The 25,267-nt window shown below is 43.7% G+C and overlaps 1 protein-coding gene across 1 annotated transcript; it reads left to right on the top strand.

Annotated features, from left to right (window-relative positions):
- Positions 1–5,427: 5,427 nt before the first annotated feature.
- On the top strand, positions 5,428–24,735 carry tnfrsfa (tumor necrosis factor receptor superfamily, member a). Its single transcript, XM_076082096.1, has 10 exons — positions 5,428–5,687; positions 14,339–14,507; positions 15,538–15,669; positions 20,026–20,137; positions 20,835–20,968; positions 21,062–21,166; positions 21,252–21,298; positions 21,458–21,745; positions 21,826–21,862; positions 22,286–24,735. The coding sequence occupies exons 1-10, from the start codon at positions 5,655–5,657 to the stop codon at positions 22,585–22,587; spliced, it is 1,359 nt and encodes a 452-aa protein (XP_075938211.1). The 5' UTR covers positions 5,428–5,654; the 3' UTR covers positions 22,588–24,735.
- Positions 24,736–25,267: the final 532 nt, after the last annotated feature.

Raw genomic sequence — 25,267 nt, 5'->3', positions numbered from 1 at the left:
AAACACGCAGATTTGTCAGTGTGTTTACACAGTTCACCAGGCAGCTAATCTTTATGGCACTGCTGAGTGAAGCCTGTCTTTTGTCGAAAACCGCTTTTGAAAAAACAGAGTCAGGTGACTAATCAGGCCACATTGCAACAGCTAAATTGCTGCCTTAAACTGCGTGGCCCCTCCCGTGACTCCTGGCCAGGTGGTGCCAAGGAAAGTACTGATGACATCACCGCAAAGGTTTCAACAAAGACAAGCATTCCTCACTCAATCGTAATCCACTTTGTTAATATTCAGCCCGACTTCAACCAGACAAAACCAGCCGAGAGGCTTTTCTCCTCCTCCCTGCCTCGGCCTCACTTTTAACCCTTTTCTTTTGAGCCCACAAACAAACACCTTCCTCGATGCGGATCCTCCGACTGTGCGTGTTCGGAAGTGTGAGCTGATCTGACAATAAGACACTTGACAATGTATTTCCAGTATATTTTGCCAGGAACTCCCACACTATTTGTCCTCTGCTTTTGTCAAATGGCTTTAGGAACATGACATGAGCTGCATTTTTTCCTATTGGTACTAAGAGCTCATTGTTTTAAAGATACACAAAAGTTGCTCTAACAGGTGGAAGTTCTCTGTCCTTTATTATTCATTCTGTTTTGAAAAATCAACCAATTTGTCGGTGCAGAAGTCTGCCTAATTCAGTCTTTATTTTCAGATAAAATGTAAAGAATGGACTTGCTTTAACAAATCTAATTCTTGAAGGCAGAATACAAGTATGTGACTTGTAACATTTTTTTGCAGTGTATATAATAAATTAGCATTTTCGATGAACAGGCTGACATCAGAATTTAGCTCGAAGCGCACACACAGAGCCGCTAACGTGGCTGTACGCGCTTAATTAAGTGTCTGGGGCCAGCTGAACCAAGATGTAAATATAGCACAGACGTATTATCACCCTTAAAGTTGATAAGACAAACTTGTTCGCAAACATTTGTCTATTTCACACATCCAGCAGATATGGAGAAACATTAGCATTCATCTGGAGCTGTAGTGTGGCCATCTGGGAAATGTAAGTCTGAAGTGTACTCTTTTTTCGCTCCGATTTTGGTCTCCACAGGGAAACATCTGGCTCTTAAGATTCTAAATGTTGCGCTATGTTCATCGGCTAGTCGTTTACTTTCTCTATCTGCACTTAGGTGCTGAGCAGGTAGTGTGCAGTGGGTTTTAAGACTATTTAGACACGGAAATGTTGAGATGTCTAGACAACTATTGGATAGATTACCATGAATCTGGTACAGACCTCATAAAAATAAGTGATCAACTGACTTGTCATCTCGAAACACTTGTTTTAAACAATACGTTCACAGACCAAATACATGCATAACTAATGACATTCCCATCAGCCCCTGTTGGCCTTTGACTTTAGTGCTAATTAGCAAATGTGTGCTAACATGCTAAACTAAGATGGGGAACATGATAAACATTATACCCTTTAAACATTAGCATGTTAGACTTGTTTTTCCAACCAGAGGAGTCGCCCCCTGCTGGCTGTTAGCAAGAATGCACATATAAGGCACTTCCACAATGTCTTCCCTTTTCAGTCCCTCCTGCTGCCCATACAGCCTCACAGAACTGCTAGCATAGGCGCAGACTCTCCAGTCTTGTTTTCAACAGAAAAGAGTGAAACAACACATTTGTGCTGGGCCGTAAAAACCACAACAATGAGACGAAAGAGGCTAAAATGCTCCGTAGAGATGAGGAGGATTGCAGAGTCGGGTGATAATTCCCCGTGGGTCGCTCATGTGATCCATTGTTAATAGATAAGTTCCATCCATTTCTCGGAGTCATTTATAACACCACACATGTTGATGCCTTTTCCCTCTACTTGTGATCACTCTATGCGTGAGAAGGAAGAGCGTGGATGTCATGCTCCACAGACATAAACAACATCTCCATCTTCATCTCCTGTGTCAGACCACGGCCCCTCATCTCAGCAACACATTCACGCCGTGACCTTTCACTGTTGACTGTGAACAGGCTGTCGTGACCCCTCTGGCTGTTGATGTTGTTGTTGTTGTCATTTTCGAGAGCTCTCGCAGAAACTAATGTGCACAGGGGCACAATCGCATTAGCTCCTTTTTACAAATATGGCTGCCGTCGGGGGCGTAAATGCCACGGATAGAAAAGATTAGGCGTGAAGTTTAATGACCCACATGTCTTATCTCAAACAGAGACGTCGAGGTGATGAGAGGCCGCTGTCCTTGTCGTGTCCCTGCTGTTCAAAGAATGCGGATTTATTCTTTTACACAATGTCCATTTCTGCCATTAATGCAGCCTTGATGTCACTGCTGTGCATTTTTCTTTAAATTGCATAACAAAATCAAATCAAAATCAATTATGGGAAGTATGCGACAGTCAGAGTGTAGTGAAATAAGGGACTTTTTTTGTGTGCTTCCGTTTATACAAATAGCCCTAAATAAGAAAACCACTTCATGGCTTTTGACTTACATTCAGTTCTTCAGCTCCTTGTCGTTTTTTTTGTTATTTTCAACCTTCCTAAACAGCAAGTGAAACAATACCCAGCAGGCGTCACAAGATAAGTCACTGACGCTCAGGAAGGTTTCCCTTCCCTTTATTTTCTTTGCCTTTTCCTCCGCAGGTCACTTCTGTGAAAAAAAAAACTCTCCAACTCGCCACCATCTGCCGTACACACACCTACATACATACACACACACACACACACACACACACACACACACACACACACACACACACAGCCATCACACTGCTCCCACACAGGATATGCAAATTACTCCCGAGCAACTAACTTCCTTCGTCGGCAAAGTCAAACATTCTCCCTCAAATCATACATGATGAATTTGAGAGTTTTTGCTGATATTTGTTATTGCACGAGTGTGCTATCTGAACCAATCAACCCAGTGGCCATAAATACTGACTTGCTCAGGATAAGCCCGCAAATAACTCAATCATACGCTTCCTGTTTTTGAGCACGTAGTCGGTGACCTCAGGAGGAGGAGCACAGGATGTGCTCCAAAGTGGAAGATACAGATTTCCTAGATAGTTTTAATTGGGACACGTTCAACTCTGTGAGGAGGAGATGAGATGCATCTGCTGTGGAGCTGGATGCTGTGTTGTTTGTTCCAGAAATGATGTGTGTTAAGTCTGATCCATCACCCTCTTCCAATGCACACAACTGAATATCTCTACTATTTGTGTTATTCCCTGCTTCTTTTTTTAGCTCCAAAAAGCTCCTAACCTTTTCTTTTCCTCCCACTTTTCGGAGCTTAAACTCCGAGACTACCTTGTTTGCACTCTGCAGTTTGCTCCGAGTAAACAACAACACGGTCGTGTGAGAAACTGCCGCAGAAGTATTTCTCCTCGGATGTTTAGCTGCCGGGCAACAGAGGTCATCTCTTATTTTTAGACGCCCAACGATGAGCAGCATCTCCGATGTGACCGGATCACACACTTTTCATCAACATTCTCCTCACCGAGGAATGTATTCCAAACTAACTGGCACACTGATTGTAATACTATTACCTCACCTCACTATCATGCCTTCACAAGATATTTAAGTACTCGGAAAAATGAGAAGTGAGACATACCAGACTAAATGTGTCCTAAATGTGTCCAGATATTGCGTAATCCTTCTTTCATCACAACACTGTCTGACTAAGTGCAGACCTAGCATCTCTCTATCTGTACTAGTTCTTTGGCTCTGTTTGTTTACTTGTTTGTTTGCTTTGCTAATTATCCTGGAATGGTCTAGTGAAGGTTCGCCCAAACTATCTTCCGCTCTCTCCTCCCCGGACAGACATGCTTGAGACCCACTTTAGATAAGATTTTGTCAGCAGGAACCACATTTGGGAGGATGTTTGATGTTTGATATAGGCTTGTACAAACAGTGGAATCATGTCATGGTGCCATTAAATGGTAGTTTATGTACTCTTTATGAACTGCAAAGTTCTTAAAGTGCAAAAACAAAATAGTTCATTTTCTCTCTGGGTTAAACTTAAAGCTATTCCCATAAAGTGTCTGCACATTTGTGCAAAAAGTCATTCATTCATTCAGTGGTGCTTCAGCTTGTTGCACATTAGTTAGTTATTACTGGTAAGTTACACATCACAGCGGCTGGTTAATGGCTGCGGTGGTTGGGGTGAGTTACTCATCATGTAGATCAAAGCACCGTATGAATTGTAAGTCTGCTTCCAATGTAAACGAAGTCAGCGCTGCATGTTTTACTGCACAGAAATAGCTGCAAACTGTAAAGTAGCAAAAATAGTTTTGAGGTACTTACTTTATTTGAGTATTTCCATCTTCTGCTTCTTTATACTTCCTCTTCACATCCATTAATACTTTTTACTCTACATTTACTTTCTAACTTGAGTTAATTTGCAGATTCAGATCGATAATACAAAATACTATCAACAAATGAATGTTGTACTATTACAGGTTAAGTAAAGACAAGAGGTTGGTCCTCTCAGAACGAGTCCCTCTTCTACCAGCTGCAACATCAAAGTGATTCATGCATCAATTAATGCAATATATATTATTCTGAAATTGAACCTTCTGGACAGTGAATACTTATACTTTTTGTATATTTGATGCTCATACATTTTTTTTACTTAAGTGAAGTATTTATACACTGTGGTATGCAGTGGTAGAGGAAGTACTCAGATTTCACTCAATTAAAAGTGCAAATACCACACTTTGAAAAATACGCCACAACAAGTAAAAGTCCAGCATTAAGAACCTTACTAAGAAAAAGTGTGTAAGTATTATCAGCAAAATGTGCTGAAATATTAAAAGTAAAAGTACTCACTGTGCAGTAAAATGTTCCCTGTCAGTGTTTTACTATTATATCTGATGTTTCTGATTTAATATTACTGCTGTAGATGGCTGACATTATGTTAACTCCTTTATATCCTGTTGTCTAGTTTAATCTGCATCAATGCATCATATTCTATATGATCATCATATGTTTAGTGTCTCTGTCCTGTGAGAACCACAAACAGCCTGTTTTCAGCTCTGTGACGATGCAGCAGCTCATCCAAGAGTTTATTTATCTTAAAATAAGGAGAATTTCCATTTCAACACTGGACAGGAAGGGTATGAAAAACATGTCAACTTGAAAAGTAACTAAAACTGTAGTGAGTACAATATGTACCTCTGATATAGTGGCGAAGAAGTATAAAGTTAAATAAGATTAAAATACTCAAGTAAAGTACAAGTACCTCAAAATGCTCGAGTACAATACCGGAGTAATTGTAGGCTACTTAGTTACATTCCAGGTATTAGTACTTCTTCCACCCCTGTTTAACAACCTCGTTATTATTCAGTTTGAAGCATTGTGATTGGCTCCTGGGTCAAGTCTGACGTCACGCGCAGCTCCAAGGCGAGAAAAAAGAAAAAGTCTTCAGTGTTGCTCAGACTGCGAGTCTCTCAGCTCTCAGGAAAAACGCGTTAAAAGTTGTGTCAGTGGCGACAAAACTGATGAGAGAACCCGGGCGACGGATAGTGATACTGCTGGACTTGCGCGCAGGGTTTTGTTTTGTTTGTGTGTTTTGTTAAAGAGACTTTAAAACCTGGTTCGGTTTAGTAACGCGCGCACTCGCCGGGATTTCCTCTCTCCTCTCGAAGTTCCCAAGATGAACTTCGATCCGGTGGTCGGGAAACCTTCTGTAAGTAAACACGACAATAAAACTCCCCGAATACTCACCCGTGTGTATTTTACACACCTGTATTACATCGGCAGTCTGTCACAGTATTGCTATTAAAGTGTTAATGATGGTTTAACTTCGGATAGAGCTACTTATCTGGTACGCGCTCGATGCGCTTCAGCGGGACAGTAACATGATTTAGCTATTAATACAAATAACTTGCTGTTTTCAAAGTGTCGCTGGGACGCCAGAAGAGGTCTAATCTATCAAATAAAATACCAAATACCTCATAAAGGTGAGGCTTAAACCAGACAAACATTGCCTCTTTTATATTTTATTTTTGGGAGGCTGTGCTGTTAACATGGGACCAGAAATCACGGCCAGGCCTGTGCACTTGGAGAAGATGAAACAAGCCCGTTCATTGTCCCGCAAGAGCGCGCCCGCGCGCACACACACACACACACACACACACACACGCACAAGAAGCAACATTGTGTTTGTTTGTGTTGCTAATTTAAAGTGTTTATTTCCGTGTAGAAGAAGGCTCATCCGGAACTCATTGGCTCCTGGTTTTCTTTATGGTTTTTGAAGTACATGTGCTTGTATCATTCACTCAGTCCCCCCCCCCCCCCCCCCCCCCCCCTCCTCAAAGTCACAGCCACCATCTGTGTTGGACATCATGTGGTCATATTGTTCAGACAGGCAGCACACGATGGCTCCTGGTCCGTCACAGCGGATGTATCTGGCCCTATAGGACCTATTAATAAGCAGCACTGCAGCCCCGGCTGTGTGTGTGGAGTGGCCTTTTTAAATCAAGTTGTGTGTGTTGAGATTTAAGTAACACGTCTGAAGCTGTGAATATCAGCTTGACCCCAGAAAAAGAAAAAGCCAAGAATTCACCTCGCCAGTTTTGTCAATTAAAGCCACAGACGTCCTCTCCACGGTTTTCCAGTTGACTTTCTTCCACTCTCAGACCCTCACAGAGACGTCTTTTCATTCCCTCGCTGTTGTTTTTTCCATCTGTGCAGCACCAAAAGCCCGACACTATACATACCGTGTGCTCACTGTGAGGCCTTCACGTGCAGCCAATCCATTAGAGGTTCTTTGGATTAATGATATGTGAGTAAATTGCATGTGAGACACGATGAAGGCTGCTGGTTTACATTGCAGCGTGAGATAGGAAACGGAAAAAGGAATCAGAGTTCCTAAATGAACAGAGCAAATGACAGTGTTGGTCATTAAGCTGCGATGTCGTGGGATTTCCTAACATTCGGCTACCGTGGCCCCGCTCTAATTGAGTCGTTGAAGTGAACATAATGTCTGCCGATGTGACCCGGAGCCTTCCTGTTTGTTTTCCGCGTTGTCTGATCTGTGTTTTAAGTCGTGCAGTGTTCCATCACTGGAATCACATTTACTTCTCCGGGTGGCAAAGTCAATGTTTATCTCTTCTGTAAACCGCAGTACATTCTGGAGGCCTCGCCAGAGAGCCTTGTTGCTAAGGGACTATGGGGAAACTTCACCCCCCCTTCTCTAATCCCCCCCTCCCTCCCCCAACACACACACACACACACCCCTCCAAATTGCCCGAGTGTACGTGCCTGGCCGTCCAGTAAACTTCCTGTCTAGAATACACAGATATGCTGATATTAGTGGCATCGATTTACTTCTGAGAACTGTCCTGCCCAAGCGAACGCACACCACATTCCTATCTGCGATGGCTTTACTGTGTGCGTCTGGGTGTTGGTTCACACAGGAAATGTCCCTCCGTGTCTCTGTGGACGGCACAGACAAGGAAGGGGGGGAGCAGGACGGACCTCTGGGACAAGCGGCGGACCAAAACTGCCGCTGGGGGGAACCGAGCAGTGGTCAACAAAAAGCGTTCCAGCCGAGAGTAAAACTGTAACCGCCGCTTAGTGCTGCTTTGAGTGGCGACCATGTGAACGGCCACAGTGGAGACTGGGGGGCGGCTAAGAGAGACTGCATGGACCCTGAATGATGCAATGCAGTGCAACAAAACTCACTGTCAGACACCGGCTTTGGCCCGTCACAGTGTGGGAGCCAGGTATTTATCCTTGAGAGCGGATGTTGATAAGACTATATTGCTCTGAAGGAACCCGCCGCTGTTGTCTTTCACCATCGTTACAGTGAATCCTTCTTTAGTCATCAGTGACCCGCTGACTCACGTAGGGAGTGCCACCTGTGCTCAGGTGCGGCCTGCATACCAACGGAGGCAAGTCAGTGCCCACACATGAACGGCCCAACTTTGGAGGGAAGTGGGGGAGAATCTCACTGTGTGTCAAACAGATTAACTTGCTTCAGTGTGATGAGCAACTAATTCCATACCACACACACACACACACACACACACACACACACACACACACACACACACTGCGTCTAACTGCTTTGAGGTGAAATACACTCATAGCTTTCCCATGTGTACAGAAGTCATCTGACGAGTCAAATCACATGAGTTTACTATCCTCCTTGAGGATATTGTACCAGGAATGGGCACTACAGAGTTATTGTTAGTCTTTTTTCACATGTTATCTGTATGTATTCATAAGTGTGTACATATTTGAAAGCATTCTAGTCACACTATACTCTCCCAAGTGCAGCTTGAGCTGAAACAATAAGTCAATAACTCGTCTTTAATGGTTTTCATAATCGATTTATCCTTTCAGTCACTTTTCAAACTAACCTCTTGTGTCTGGGACCAGCTGCTCCGCTGTGAGGATCTGCTGCCATATCTATGTATGTATGGTAATAATCAATAATGGAAATTATTGGACTTGATTGGACTTATTTTGAAAGGATTCTATCCATCCTGTGTTCAATGAAGAGAAAACCGCGAAGAAGGAAATCGCCAATAAAATGCTGTTTTATTTGTCACAATAGCATTTTAGTCATCGATAAGTCAACTGACAACAAAATAATCATCCACTATTTTAATAATGGATTCACGGTTTAGATCATTTGTCAAGCAAAAGTTTTTTGAGGATTTTCTGCTTTTTGTGACATTTACACTGAACCTCTTTGAGCTCGTGACTGTTGGTTGAACAAAACAAGCAATTTGATGAGCATCTTTTACTATTTTTAGACCAGTTGTAAACCCAACAATCAACCCATTAATCAAGAACGTAATCAGCTGATAATGAAAATAATAATAATACGTTAGTCGAGCCCTACAACAGCTAAAAACAATTGCATTGCAAAGAGTGTTTATTTTTTCATTATCAATCAATCAATGGGTCCATTAAGTGTCAGAGAGTAGTGATGAATGCCCTCTGCAATTTACCAAAGCCCAAGTTTAAGTATCTGAATAGTTTTTGCTTTGTGCCAACCAAAAGTCCAAAACATTAAATCTACTCTAATAGAAGACAAAAAAAAACCAAAACATTAAATCTACTCTAATAGAAGACAAAAAAAACCCAAAACATTAAATCTACTCTAATAGAAGACAAAAAAAACCCAAAACATTAAATCTACTCTAATAGAAGACAAAAAAAAAATAAAACATTCAATTTACTCTAAAAGAAGACAAAAAAAAAAAAAAAACATTCAATCTACTCTAAAAGAAGACAAAAAAAACAGCAAGTATTCACATTTGAGAAGAAGCAATCTGAATTTCGGGGCATTTTTACTTGAAAATGAAGTTTTTTTTATCAATATTCTAAATAGTTGGCGACTAATAATCTGTGGATTGAGTTTGTTAACGTGACTTAAAAAGCAGAGTGGCTTGATGTTGCTACATCCTCTGACTTCCTGCTCTCCTGGATGAATGGGCAGATTATGACAAAGGTTTAAAGACTTGGAACAAACTCAACCTTTGTCCGGAGTTTAGAATGGACTTCTGTTTACAAAGACACAAATCCAACATCAATTCCAGCTATTGATGGTCACTTAGGTCCTCGCTCAGCCGCCGCATACTCTACATTTTTGCTGCGATGTGTTTATAAAGACGGCTATAAACTGCCGCCGCTTCATGGGCCTTTTCTTCCTTTTAGCACAAAGACGAGCTTTAATGGACTAACGTGATTGTCTCGAGCACGGTGATGGATTCCTGCACATACTTGAGTCTTTTAGTCATCCGCTCTTGCTCTTTTCATTCTCGCCCTCCTGGTGTTGTGAAGGGGCCTGATCAGAATTTGAAAAGGGCGAATAAATAGCCCGCCGCACACAAATACGTAAATTCAATTTGTTGCGTTGACTTTCAAATTCGATTGCCGTGAATAAGGTGGAGCGTGACGCACGGTGATCGTACTAAGTGTGCTTTGTGACGTGTGCGAGTTGAGCAGCCAGCCCTTAGAAACCACACTGGAGACCCACTCGACCTCAAGAACACAAACAGATTGACATGTGTGACGCTGCACCTGCTCACAACACTGTGAACCCTCCAAACCTTCAGCAGCCCTCTCGCTCTCTCAGCCATCAAAACAATACGACTAGTGTCATGTGGTCGGCGCGTCACTCACTTCTACTTGTGGTGGCAGATTGACTGCCAGGAAATTCATTAAGACTGTCGTCATCGCAGAGTGTTTTTTTTCTCCTCTCTGATTCCAAAGGTGAATGTCAGCTAACCTGCTTACGACACACCGTCGCGCTCCGTCTAATCAGCTCACCTCCTGAGGAAACTCAAGAATCCGTGTCGCGGAGCTGCAGCTTCCCCAAGTTTATAAATATCCAGCCGTATAGCGGATGTGTCGCGGGTCCAATCGGGTGCCGGGCCCTGCTCTGAGGCGGGCTGCTGTGGAGCTGAACCCTCCATGAAGCCTCCGTATTGTCTCGAGCTTCCTGTGCTCCCTGAGAGGAGGGGGCCGCCGCTTTTCACACGCTCCCACACATAAACCGTACAGTGTGCTCGTGTATCGTACGCGCATGTGTGTGTGCGTGTGCACGTGTGTGTGTGCAGCTTTTGCGGTTTTCACACTGAGCACTTTCACTCACACTTTCTTCTCTTAACTCCTTCAGAGTTGACGCGGGAGTCGCTCTCTCTTCATTTTCTATCATTCAGCTTTATTATGACAAATGTGCCCGAGCTCGGCTGTACTACTTTGGATTTGTTTGCGGCAAGTGTCGTACATGTCCTCATCGTCTGAGACAGGATGTCGGTGTAATTCATCACTTAAGGAGAGTCGTGCATGGTCACCCGCCCCTCCACGGCGTGCCAGGCCTTATCCGTGAGGCAGAGAGCTTTCACTGTCCTGTCGAGCTCGGCCTGGAGGGATTTGAATTGAACATGCGTACAAGAGTTGGCGTATGTAAAAAAAAACATACGATCTCATCGCTTCACTGTTTACACTCTGACACCAGTTGTGCCTCTGAACAGCTGCGATGCCGACGGTGTCACCTCCTCTGTTATGAGACGCGGTGGATGTTTCTCCTTCCTGTGGTTGTGGGAGGTTTGTGGTTGTGTTTCATAAAGAAGTTCAGAGGAAGACTCTGAAGCAAACATTTCATACGTAGGCACGCTTTATGGCGTGTTGCAAAATGAACAGCTGTGGAGAAAAAAACATGTTTGTTCCATCCTCCAGTCTGTCATCTGCTTGTGGCCTTAAATATCATCAGTTGTAATAAGGCAGTAATAATGGTTGATAATCAGTGTTAGTCCACTCGGCCCCCCCCCCCCCCCCCCCCCCTCAGCTGCTGACCGTCTATAATCCGATGAACTGATTAAGTCGTTGTCAGATCAACAAACCAGCGTGCAGTTTGGGTTCCACTCAAAAACTGGCTTTCAAGGATTGCATAAACTACAAAGTGACCACTTTTTAATTGGTTCTCTATGGACTGTGTGAGTAAGCTGAGGAAAGTGTATTATTTGATATCTCTAATTTCACATCCTCAGCACTTGTACCTCAAAATATCTTAAATCTAATAGTCATGATGTCCGACAGTATAGATAGTATAGATACAATATCGTAACGATCACAAATTGATTAAATTGTCTAATAAGAAGAACGTGATGCAGCGCAGGTCTGTCGGTATAACGAGGTGCATCATGTTGTTCCATCAGTTGGCTGTGATCGAAATCATCCGTCCAATATGAAATGAAGAGCCTCCCTTCGTTCATATGTGTGTGTGCGTGCAAGAGTTCACTGCGTTTTTCTTTTTTCATAATGGAGGTCACTGTGATTCCCTCAGGGATGTGGAGCCATCAGCCCCTCTAAAAGGCCCATTGATACCATAAGTCAGCTGAAAGGATGTCCTGTCGTTCAGTCTGTTCTCGGTGTACATGTGGCATGTGTTGCGTTTGTGCCAAGGCAGTTCTGGAAGAACCCAGAGCGTTTAGAGGAAGCGGAGGGAAGCTAACTGTAAACAGAGGGTCCCGTCATTATTTTATTGTAACCTTTTATTAGTTTAACTTGCATCCACACAAGCGTGGTACTAACCCATCGTGCACACACACCGGAAGCTTGACAATGGGACTCTGTTTTAACCCAGTAATCTGCAGCCGAGCCCACTCGTGGTGCAGAGGATAGAGAGCACTGTGGAGTGGACTGGAGTGCTTCAGCCGGGCGCTTGGAGCTTTTCCAGGGATTGTGGGTTTGGAGGGCTTTCGACACTGAGGTTATGGTCACTCTGGTCTTCCTTCCTCGCTCGGTCGTAGAGGTAAAGCTGAGCCACATTGCGGCTGCCCAAAGTGTTTGTGTAAACAGCGCTTTTGCGCTCGTGTAGTTTAGCAGACGTCAGCGTGGTGGACACATGTTCCCTTTTCCTCGTCTGTGAATTACCACACAGCGAGGTTTCCCTCAGGCTCGTTGGACTCATATTTCAAAATAAAAGCTGAACAGAGATGGTTCTTGATTCTCACATTCACCTTGGGCTTTGTGTAATTGTGATGTTTCGCTGTTACCTCACGTTTAATAAGCCGATCACGGGACTCACAGCCCTGCTTGAACTGGATGTTCTGCATTGCGAACCTTCAGCTGCTGCAGCACAACAGGTTAGCTGTTGAGGGCAGCTGCACCGCTGCGAGTGTTTTAGAATCACAGGCCCAGGATTGAACAAAGACTGGAAGTGAAGTCATCTCTGTGCTGTCTGTGCATCCTCGCTGTCAAAGACACACCTGAGTGTGTAGCTTTCGATTGGCCGTGGGATTTCTTAGCTTCTTACTCGGTTGGATAAACAAGCTTCTGCACATTCGGTACAATTTGACTTGAGCCTTGTAGAAGTGTAGGATTACCTTTAGTGCAGCTCATTCTTTCCCCAGTTGTCTTTTCTTCGCATCTCTTCTTTCCACTGTGTTGCCGTGCACGTATGCTTGTGCGCAGATTTTCGCTCTCTTGCCTGTTCACACGGCCTCCTACTTGCTCTTTCCCCAAGTACCTCGTCTCTGCATCCCCCCACCCTGCAGTCATACACACGGCGTGTTCAAGTGCCCCCCCCACACACACCACCACCTTCTAATTTTATCTCCCTCCCCCTTCCTTCTCCCCCCCCCCCCCCACGCCCAGAGAATGTTTGGATAGATCTAAATGGTGTGATTGTGACTGCTCTGCCGGCCGTCTGCCCCTCCACGTCTGCCTCTCAGCGTCTTTGGAAAGTCTGACGTGAGCAGAGGGAGAGGAAGACGGGGAAAGGCAGAGAGCGAGAGAGGGGAAAGTTCTTTTGAACAACAAGGCATGGCGGCCCTCCAGAGAGCCAAGTCTTTAGCGTCAGGAGTCATTCACAGCTCCAGCCTGTCCCTCTTTCTCTACCTCTGTTTATCCGTCTTTATTCCCCTCATTCTCCCACACTGTCTTTTTTAGAAAACCTATTCCCTGCAGAACGTCCTATCCTCAACTCGCTGTCTACAATTTCTCACTTTGAATCAACCCCCCCCCCCCCCTCCCTCTCCACGCCCTAACCTGTTCCCTTTCTCTCCTGGCCTGGTGTAGGTGGAGGTGGGGGGGGGGGGGGCGGTTGCACAGGAGAGACAAAAACCTCCAAATCTTAGGCCTCTCACTTACCCGGGAGGTGTCGTGTTGCGTTTGGGGGCGCTGGATGGCGGTGTCACATGTCGCGGCATTCAAAGAGCCGAGGGTTTAAGAATGTGGGTCATTTGAAGTAGAGGCACTAAAGTGCGTTGTTTGCCAGTGAATGGGGCCTTCTCACATTGACATGGTGAAAAGCGTGTGAATAAACACCAGCGCCTGGGGGCCACACTAAAGCGTTTCGGCCGTATTCTTCTCGGTACCCCACCTATACAAGCCCTGTTATTATCCAGCAGATGAATGGAGCTGTGGAGGCACATTGGATATGGGCACCGCGGTGGCGTTAGCCGGGATATCTTATCGGACCCTGTCTGCTACACCCACAGCAGAGACTCTTCCTTTTAAAAAGAAAACCAGATCAATGGGAGTAATTAAGTTCGGTCGCCTGTTGCGCCGCATGTCGTTAGTGTGTAGCTTTGTGTCCGTGCACACACAGGGTTGTTTTTGCTTCTAGTTCTGACCAGCTGGATGAGCTCCCATAATTGCTTTCCCACGGCAGATGCTCAGATCAGATAGTTCAAATTAAGTCGTAGATTGCTCACACAAGGTTTCCTATGAAGATAGACTCTCCTCTTTACTGTCCTTCATGTAATGAGTCTGAGTGGGCGAGTCTGGATACTGTGCAAGACTAATGCAAAGCTTTTGTCTTTCCTCCCTCCCTCTCCCCCTCCCTCTCCCTCCCTGACCCCGATGATCCAGGTGTTTGTGGCTGCGCTCCTCGTCGGGCTGGTGTGTCACGCAGCCGAACCTCCAGCATCTCAGTGGTCCGGCGGTGAATACAAGAACCTCACCCTTCGGCGTCACAGAACATGTGTGGAGAACGAGCAGTACCTCCACCAGGGACTCTGCTGCCACAATTGCGAGGCTGGTAAGGGGGACCACATTAAGTAGAATATACAGTAGCAATTACAGCTCCAGTGCCAACCAGACACATGAGGAATGTGGGCCTGAATAAGTACGCCAGCCGAAACTCCCTCCGATCAACACATAGTGGTGTCTCTCGTAGTCTCAAGGACTGAGTGCAGATTTAAAAGACGGCATTTTGTGTGAAAAGACTTGAGTCAAATGTTGAACCCGTAACCTGAACTGTGTCCCTAATGAATTTAGCAAATATTCCCTGCATTGTCTGGAAAGAATGCATGATGGCTAGAAGCAGGAGGCAAACTGCTCCAAGTCACAGAGGGAAAGGGAAAAGCGCCGAATATGCAGTGAAGGTTATTTAAGTTCCAAGTAATTGAAAATACCAGCCATATTCATTTATTATGTAAAGACGTTTAGACCGTTTCCTTTCTCCTTTAGCTCAGTACATATTTAGCATGCAGTTGCTAACTGATTATTTAATTTGCTATTCTGAATTCTAAGAAGTATTTGTATTTGATTAGTAACTAGCATTGGTTCACATTCACTTGATAAACTACGGTTTTGTTCCTAAGCCACATGGCCCATCATCGCATTATGTGGGCACAAAGTGCCTCAAGGTTAGTTTGATTGTGTTGTTTGTCTCAATACCCTGAGTTCAACCAAAGATGTCTTTGCCCTCTGTTGTCTGTTTCCCATTCTCCACTGTGTCTTTAATCCGCACATCAGATAAACCCTGAAAACACATGAGAATCAAGTGGTTTTATTCCAAGCACGCCTCAACTGAGTACACAAATCCTTAGCACAACAGTCGCCCAGAAGGGGGTTGGTGGTGGAATCACGGTGCAGTTCAGTGAATCGCTTCCTGTCTTTCCTCTAGTCCCTGTGAGATGTGGACATTAACTTCCAGGAAAACCTGTCATCTCGTGTAAAACAGTTTGGAAGCTCAGTGTGATCCCTGTGGTGTGGAAAGCCATCACAGTAAAGAAGCAAAGAACCTGTAATGTGTGTATATTCATCACGTGAGTCCTTGTTTGCAGGAACCTTTGTGCAGAAGGGATGCGAAAGAGACCAAGAACACGGGACCTGTCTGCCCTGCGAGTACGGACAGACCTACACGGCGCACTCCAACGGGATGAACCGCTGTTTGCCCTGCATTCACTGCCGCTCAGGTAACCACAGCGTCCGCATCACTGAGTCAGTGGGAACAAGTTGGGTTCTTAGCTTATTCATTAAAATAACATTTACTAAGATTTGGGTAAAGAACTTTACAATGATCGGTGAGAGGGGTCAGAGCATGATGCTTTAACCTTATTAACATGCAACATTTATTTATTTTTGATGTATAAAGTGTCAGTTTATAGCAAAAAAGCCCAAAGATGCTGAACTTTCTAAAGAAAACCGGAAACCAACTACATTTGGAAGCATTATTGTGTAAAAATAAATGACTTGACGGTTAAGCTACTATTGAAATTGTTAACTTTTCTGTTGAATTGACTCGTCAATCAATCAACGTATTGCCTGTGCATTTATGTGAAAGACAAATAGGTGACTACAGAAGACTTGTCTATTGTAATGAGACCACCGCCCTGTAAATATGTGTTTATTAATAACTACAGGAAGTACAGGTCGTACTAGGAATATTTTCAAAAACACTGAAAATGAGTCCCAGATTTTTTTTAAAGAAAGAAGAAAAATAAAGTAACACTTAACTGCTTTTCCTTTTATCTCCAAAGTGGAGTTTTCTGAAGTCCAGTGTGTCAAAGATATATTGTTTGGGAAAGCTGATACCTTTTTGTGTGTGCCCCCGCCTCTCAGATCCTCTCCTGTAAATGTGATCTTGTGATGTTACAGAGAGTCGCAGGGCGTGTCTTTGTTGTTTTGTTTCGTGGGCTGAATGTGAGCATGTTGCCCGTCTCTGGAGAGCTGCTTGTGTGTCTGTCCTACCTGGCTGCACTGGGTGTGTCTGTGTCTCATTGTGTCCCACACTGGGGCGTCTTTGTGTCCAATGAAAGGCTGGAGCTACAGAAAAGAGACTACTGTTACATGGGATGCGTTTTGTGCTCAGTCATCGCGGTTTTAAGAAAGAACTTTGTGTGCTTTTGCTCTAGTTTTAACTTATTTACCACCGTGTAATAATTAATAGGTCACCGGCAAAGGAAATGTGAATTAAACTGTAAAAAAAGTTTCCCTTGCTATGGACTACTTCTATCTGCACCACAGTACCTCCTGTACCTCACATGTTTACTATTAACTACAGAAGCTCAGGAAACCGCAACATTTTCATTTTAAAACATGAATTTGAATGAATTGGTCAAAGCTGAACAGACACTTTGACTTTGTGCTCCACCCTCAAAACAGACTTATTCAAAGCACCTCCCAATTCATAGCATAACGGAATCAAGGAATCAAAGTAGTACCTGTCACCGTCACACTGCATGTTTTACATTCTAATTATCACTGGGCAGACTGACAAGACTGACAGCTGTGATGTGTCACACTTGCTCGGAATCTGTTGTCCATTCTCAGTGTAAAAAAAGCTGCTTCTCTCGCACGGCGGGAAGGAAACGAGGAAGTTCTGCTTTGTCAACAGTGTATGAAATGGCTCCACTGTTAACAAAGCTGAGCACACAACAAGAGAACATGATTTATAGCCTGATGGAATTAACTAAATGGTTAAAAACAATGTGACAAACGGAAGCAGTCAGCTTGGTTTAACTACTATTTAACTCTTTGTAGAAAGTTTACAATCAGGCCTTTTAAATCAAAAGGATTAATGTGAGAAACTTCCCGATATTCCAACCATCCAAGATTTTTAAACATTATTTGTGACCTATTTTTACAGTTGTTTTCAAACCTGTGTGTGTGTTCTACAATCACTGAGAGGTGAAAGTGCTCTTTGGGGCCGAGCGTTTAACAGCCGAGCAGTAAACCAGAATGTCCCCGAGTGTCTTCGCTCCGTCTTTAGAAAAGAACAAAACAACCTCCAAAGGAAATTGTTTTTCGTATTGGAAAGTTGCCGTTGCGTGTTGATTGTTGTATAACATTTAACATCATAACAATCAAACCCATTGTCCCAATAGCTTGGCAGAGGAACCAGTTAAGGACTGTTTTGATAAACTCAGCAGCGGTCTCTCTGTGTGTGAGTGTTTGTGTGAACAGAGAGAGCAGACACAACCCAGTTCACACTGCAAGAGTACTGACACCAGGCAGGCACCCGGTAGTGTATGATATCTACCAGTACACACTGAGAGAGCGTCAATAGTTACGCCTCTTAAAACTTCTGAGATGTTAGCTGAACGTTTTTCGTATAGCACCGTACAGGTTAGTGCAGTTCAAGGTAAAATAGGACGGAAGAAGTGTGGACCGAGAGAACCACAGAAGAGACAAAAACTATTTGAGACCAACGAGAAAATAAAATAAATGGTGAAAAATGTAGTGGATTAGATTTAAGAGCTATAATAATGGTAACATTAGTAAAACAATGTGAAATAATGAAATGATGAATAAAATAGAATAAAATTGTTCAGATTAAAAATACAAAAATAAGTGATTTAATAACAAAACAATAAAATAGAAAAAACAGTGTTTAATGTATATTACCATTCTTAATGCCAGCTGAATATGTAGGTTTTAAGTTTATATTAAAAAAAATGATGAACCTCTTCCAGCTGCTCTCAGATCCTCAGGCAGACCGTTCCAGCAGCTAAAAGCTGACTCATCAAAGGTTTTAGTCCGGCCCTCTGGAGCAAATGACAGACCTGTGTCAGAGGACCCGAGGGGCCACACCGGCTTATACGCTGTATGCGTGTGAGGCATGCCGGTGCAAGACCGCCAAGTCTTTTAAAAACAAGTAAAAAGGTTTAAAAACGTTGAAAATGAGTATGTGAGCTGACTTTAAATCGTCTGGTGCTGGTCAGCACTCGGTCAGCAGAGTTCTGAATCTAGCAGACAGGAGAGCATCAGTCTCTTTGGGTCACTTCGATACCTTTGAGGTGACAGGTTTGGTGACATAACCCACTCGAGCTTTGAAGTTCTGAGTCAAAGACCTCACCAGGTGTTTGTGCGACCACTTTCTCTCTCTGAGCTTTCAGAACCTTTGACTACATTTTATTTTTATCCTGGTTAAGCTGCAAAACGTTTTGTGACATCCAGACATTGATATCTAAAATACATTTTAAAAAAGGACTTAATTGATGCTGTGTCATGCGTAAACTATGAAAAGAAATAAAATTTCATTGAGCTCACTTCTGAACCATACGCGAGTCTGCTTGGTGACAAACCCCTGCTCTGTTTATGTTCATGCAATCCAAGTTGTTGCTGCGAGCCATCAGGTCGTTCCATATATAGTCTTGCATAGCATAGCTTAAGTCACAGCTGTGCTATCCGCGGCCCGTTCTACCCAGCAACATTTAGGCTGTCATGATCATCCCAATGATGGTCACATAGAGGATGAAGGTAGACTGAGAGGAGACAAACTCTGGAGTCTTTCAGCTGGCTGGGATCAGTAGACTCCATTTATTACTCTCCTTCACGTGTACGGACACACATACTGTATATTCTCGGCTCATAAACAGCACTGCTGAGCACCTTCTCGTTTCTTTATGAAGGTGACAAAGTGTTTTTTGGGGCAGATGACTGATTGTGGACTTTGTAATTGTCACTTGTAGAAAAGTTGACTAAACGTGAGTCTCGTGTCGGTGAATCGGGTCATAAATTAGCTCTAGAAATGAATATCTAAAAACCTACTTCACTCTTTTTTTACTTCATAATTTGCTACAAAATGAGCTGAATTGTCTGAATACAATCTTAGAAACATTATTTCAGAAGAAAATTACTTTATATTAAGTGTGCTCGCATTTCAAGCTGCCAAATCAAGCTGCCGCTGTACTTTTTCCTTAATTGGCATGCACATCAGATCTCTGTGGAGGGTCATCCCGTGGAGGTGGACCGCTGGTTTTATTCATTTTGATCTTATCTTAAAGGCCGGGGGTTACGGTCTGTTCATGTCTCAATTTAATAAATGAACCATGCCAGGTTCTCCGTCCTCATTATCCTGTTAAGATGAGGCAGATTCTATCTAACAGGGAGTCATGCTTGGAGACGCAATCTTCTAACTTTGCAAAAGAAACGACCACATCATTTCTAAAGGCCAACGAATTACCTGAGACGTCCTTCTTGTTCTCTCTCGTTTAATGGATGTCGGTGGTCACGAGTTTATTATGAGTCTGCTTGTACAGCTCTGTCTGCTTCACAAAGTTAGATCACCAAGTGAAAGCTGCATCGCTTCCTTTAAAGACTCCTGTCTGTCCATGCATCATTGTCTGTCATCATGTATTGCTTTATGTCTGTTTGTGTATGTGATGTGGGAACATGCTGTTACATGTGTATCTGTCTATCTCTGTATAGAGTTCATCTGTTTAATATGGCTGGATTTAGGTCCTTCATTTTGATGACGTATCACAAACAAGCTCACGTCTGCCATGTCTTCATCTCTTCATGTCTTCTCACAACTTTGCGCTCCACAGATGAGATTCAAACTGCATCCTGCACCACAACCACAGACACCAGTTGCCAGTGCAGACCGGGTACCTTCTGTGTCCCAGATCAGGCCTGCGAAGTCTGCAAACGTTGTGCCAAGTAAGTGTCCTCTACGTCTTTCCTGAAATAGTTTTCAGTTCTGCGTATCAATATTATCCAATTTTGAATGTAATTCTAGGATAACGGGCTGATTCTTAAGCGTCTACGGCATTGTTGAGTTTCCATCTTAAACAGCTAGCTAATTTGACTTATCCTCGCTTAATTCAGATTCAGTCCCAGACTGGCAGAAAACAAATAAACGGACTCTTAAGTAGCGTTACTACCATGAAGTTCCTGGTAGTTTTAGTCCCGGGATTACTTTTCAAGGAACTCAAAAGGTCGCAGCGTGCAGTTTAGCGTTCCTGCCAGTTTCATCTGAAGGACACATTGAGAAAATAAATCTTGTGTTTTGTCTCACTGCAACAGCATTTACTGCTGCATCGTATGTACAAAGGCACGTTGGATGTGTTTCAGAACGCAACGGTCCTAAATCGATACAAGAGTACTTCCTTGTTTGGTGAACAAAGTATTTTGAGGGCCTTTTTGGGGGGTAAAATGTCCAGAACTTAATTTAGACCCTTGTCCCTGCAGTTGAAACAATGACTTCCTCAAAGTGTCTAGTTTCTGGGTAGAGTTCCTGTGGTCATAAGGGGGCTTTGGTCTTGAGGACCAGCTTGAAGCTTAAAGGGTTATGAAGTTATTTTTATTGTATATTTTATTATTAATGCAAATACATGTTTGTTCCACTAAATCACAGGTGTAAATCCGGGGAGGAGGAGGTGAAGAAGTGCACCCCATTTTCTAACACCGAGTGTCGCAAACGGGATCTGTCCCCGACGGAAACCTCGTCAGCCCTCCCCACACCGACCCCCACTTCTCCAGCCGACATCGGTAACCCCGCCGCTTCTGACGCAAAGCCTTCTGCTTAACATCGTAGGCTGTTTCCTGCTTGATTGTTCATCTTCACTGATTTATGTTTTCCAGTTTCGCCTATCTGCATTTCCCTGGCCATCATCGTCATCGCCATCGTTGCTGCACTGCTTTTGCACTGGTGGTTCGTAATCAAGCAGCGTTCATGTGAAGTACCATGTGAGTTGACATCGAGTGCACCTTTGCGTTGCTGTTTTGCTTATTAAGTGTGTATTCTTAATGCTGTTTGTCTGCTGTTGAACAGGTTCAACGAGCCATTGTGATTCCAGTGAAATTGTGAAGATTCCTATCGTAAGTTGTTGTTTGATTTCACTCACGTTGTGCACCTTTTTAACGGCTTTATAATATTAGTTATTGTTGTGTAGCCGTCACAGTTAAGATACAGAATCGCTGGTACAATATGTCACCTTTCTCCATCCTCCACTGTTTTTTGTTTTTTTTTGTGGTCAGGACGAGAGTGGAGCCACGGCCGAGGAGAGACAGAATAATCAGAACGCAGGTCTGGAGGGCGAGGAGTCCCGCCCGGAGTCCCGGCCCCTGCTGCAGGAGACCGGGATGACCAAGGCCTCCCCTCCGCTCGAAGATGAGGACCGGGGTCTAGGAGACAGCTTGCCCAACACCACTAGTTCTTCTCAGACTAGCCTGTCAGCCCCGCCCACCGCAGCCTCCCCCGATAACAACCCCCCGAACACCCTGCAGCAGAGCCCCGCTGCCATCCGACTGCCACCTGCAGACATGGTGCGGTTCTCACACATTCAAGACATTTGTGTTTTAACCACCTGTGCCACCATCGCTTACATTTGTGTTTTATGTTGTAGGATGATCCTCTGCAGCATCGATTGGTGCCTCTACAAGGTAAGATTTCCGATTCCAGCAGTGGGAGGGCGAGGTTTCCCCTCGACCAAACACTTTTAATGCCACTTGATTTGAGCTAACAGGCAGTCTTAATAAACAGGATCTCCTCAAGAGCTCACATTATCTGCTCTCGGGGGCTCTCGGGTCCAAAGGGTTAATGATCTCATGACAGTCAGGCCGTGTCTGAGCCTTTCGGGGGTTGGGACGCGCCGCCTTTTTTTGGTGTTGTTTTTTTCTCATGCTCGATTAAAGAGGACATGGCTTAACAGATTTATTTGTATTCAAATGTTCAAATGTGTGCATCCCCTGAAGGAAAATGACAATCAAGATAAACGCTTCAGTTTGCTCACACAGAGTTTCTGTGTTTTCTGCAGCTTATGTGCCTTTATGTGTCTCTCAATCTACATTTTTTTCTCTTTAAAGGGTCAGAAAAATCCCTAAAGAAGAGCTTCGATTTGTTCGACGAGTACCTGGACGTGCGGATCCATAACAAGTTCTTCAGAATGATCGGGGTCAGTGACAACCACATTCGGATCGCGGAGAACGGCCCCCCCAGTGACAAAGTGTATGAACTGCTGAAGAACTGGATGCAGCGGCAGGGACTAAAAGCGGACATCAACGACCTGTTAGAGGCTTTGCTAAGTATGGACCAGCGGCGCTCAGCTGAGAGCATCGCCTCTGCGGCCCTGCAGAGCGGCTACTACAAGCACGCAGACGCACCCTGAAAGCTGAAGTAACGGGGACTGCGAACGAAGTAACCACAAAGTACTTAATGCAAGAAAAAAAATTCAAAGCACACAGATACTGTCGGTGGACATTGTGTCTCACGAACAGGCTTACCTCTTTGTGGCTGACCAGCCATGTACTCAAAAAGCCAGTAGTTTTAAAAAAAGAAAAACACAAAAAGGGGAAAGTCGAGCCGTATTTATCAGAGCTCTGAAGATGTCGACTACTCGCCAAATGCGGAGGTGTAATACCGAAAAATGAAGAACGAGTCGCGTGGTCAAATTTGAACAACATCACTGCCAGAGACAACAATGAAATTGTGTTTGAAAAAAAAAGAAAAAAAAAAGAGCAGATTAATGCGAAGGTGTCTGCTTCCACAGGCAGAAACGACTGCATGTTTTAGGCTCTAATGGAGCAACATGCGTCCAAATACTGAAACGTCTCTGGGCGTGTGTGTGTGTGTGCGCGTGTGTGTGTGTGTGTGTGTCACGCATCTGGCCCTCAGATCACAAAACACTACCTGGAGACAAGGATATACACTGGTTTGTAGGAGTGGCATTAGCTACGTCACTAATACTGTGCCTCTTTGATGCACTGACCTCTGGCACATGTAGGATTTTCAAACTAAAATCATGCTATATTTGTTGTTTTGTAGATTTAAGATGGACGGTTAGCTTTACTAATCATAAGAGTGCCATTTGATCAGCTAAATTTATTTAGGGATCCTGATGTCATTATGTTCATAGAGCGTAGCCATTCAAAAATAGATTTTTGAACAATCGAGTGACGTTGGAGAAACGCTTTCAGTCTGTGTCGTCCGGTCTTTTCTATGCTCAGTGTTGCTCCGCACACGACATCGTAGAAGGAATTTCACCAGCTGTTTCTGTTGGAGCAGCTGTTTCCATAATGTTTCCATGTAACTTGGACAACTTCAAAGGTCATTTTATTTATTGACGTATTTATTGTAATGAATAATAATTCACTTTGAATATTTATGCCGTTTTCAACACAAACGACCCTGGAAAACATGACGTTCAGCTTCGGGGCAAAATGACTGACGCCCAACTTTTCAAAGGTGCGATTGAAGCTCCGTAGTGCTCAGTCCAACTCTGTCCCTGCTCCCTGCTCTGGTCCACACTGTCAATGTGTCAATGTTACATGTGCCATTTCCTCTCCAGAGACCACATTCGGCGGAGTGTGGAAGCTTTCACGATGCTAAACGCAGAGCGTGTCATTTCAAATTGGAGTTGAGGTGACGTCCAATCTTAGAAAAAAATGAGAACTGACCTGCTGAGTCCGACCGTTGAACAGTCCTCCTGTACATGTCAGCGGTGACGTGGCAGATATGGATTGTTTCGTCTTTGGTTAGACTCAAAACAAGATGAAGGAAACTATTTTTTTTTTTCTGGATTTTAAAAAGAAGCTCAAATGTATTTTCCCCCTCATTCTGTCACATGTACAGACGAAGGTCCAGAGCGCACCGACGCCTCACGACGTGTACGTGTGTGTGTATATATGCAGCTCTATTAACAAACCAACGTGAATATAGTGAGGTGTGATGTTATTCAGAGCAACAGCAGCACCAACCGGAGCTGTTGGCTGTCGAGGTTGTGACATTTTAAACTAGATTAGGCCCATTCTTCTGCAGCATGTATAAAGGAAAGAGTTACAGAGTTCTATATTATTGCTGAAGAGTGATGCTACAGTGCTGGCACTGCCATCTATTGACAGACGATGAAAATACAGCCGGCATCAATTTCTAGGGGTCTGAACCCCCCCCCCCCCCCCCCTCTCACTGAACATTCTCCCTTTTTAACTCCTTTTTAAAGCGTTGGTAAACTCTTTGTCTTGTTTCTTTTTAAAGATTCCTCTTGGCCTTTGAAGTAGCAGCATGCATGTTTTGTTCACTCTGTGGCACTTCACGTGGCTGTCTTTTTTTTCTAAAGAATAGTTTCTGTGTTTTTACTTTTACATATCTTATTGCCAAGTCCTAAGCTGTTCAATTAACTTCCTCTCGTGTAGAGAAACCTTCTGTCCAGCGTTTCCGCTCAGCCATTTCCCCCTTAGTTATTGTTTGCTTGTCATGAATTTCAGATATAAATTATGCAAATACATCAAAGCTGTTTTTATGTCAATTTCAAATAAATGTTTTGTACAGATGAGCGTCTTTTGAATTGTTTTGAAAAAACTGTTGTTTTCATGTTTGATTACATTGAAAAATGAATGGCCTGTTTGTTCTCCGGGGTTGTGCAGATCAAACATTAATATCAACCATTGCTCTGCCACATAACTTCTCTTATTGTTTAATATGCATATCATGTTGCATCACAAGATGGAGGAAGAGAAGCACAAATGTTCTAATTCCTCAAGACAGAATTCTCTCTGGTCAGAAGGGTCATTATCCATTACATAAATATTATCTTAACTTATGCAGAAATGTGGACTTGAATACAGCCAATAACCAGAAATATCTGTAACTAATTATGAACTCTGCCAGAGGGAGGATGGTACCCTAACTGTACAGTACAAGGTTAATGCTATATGAATGCTCCATCGAAATATCTGCCGTGAAAAACATTTACTAAAGCCGCCACGTTCTTCATCAAAGTAGAAGTTACAAACACATCCAGCTGCCCTGGCAGGAAGTGCTTCTTGACATTCTAACATGGCAGACTCAGC

This window comes from Anarhichas minor, unplaced genomic scaffold, assembly GCF_050575085.1.
Source record: "Anarhichas minor isolate MPS153535 unplaced genomic scaffold, ASM5057508v1 ptg000002l, whole genome shotgun sequence".
NCBI lineage: Eukaryota > Metazoa > Chordata > Actinopteri > Perciformes > Anarhichadidae > Anarhichas > Anarhichas minor.
The sequence above is the reverse complement of the archived record's forward strand: the minus strand, read 5'-3'. Positions and strand labels throughout refer to the sequence as shown.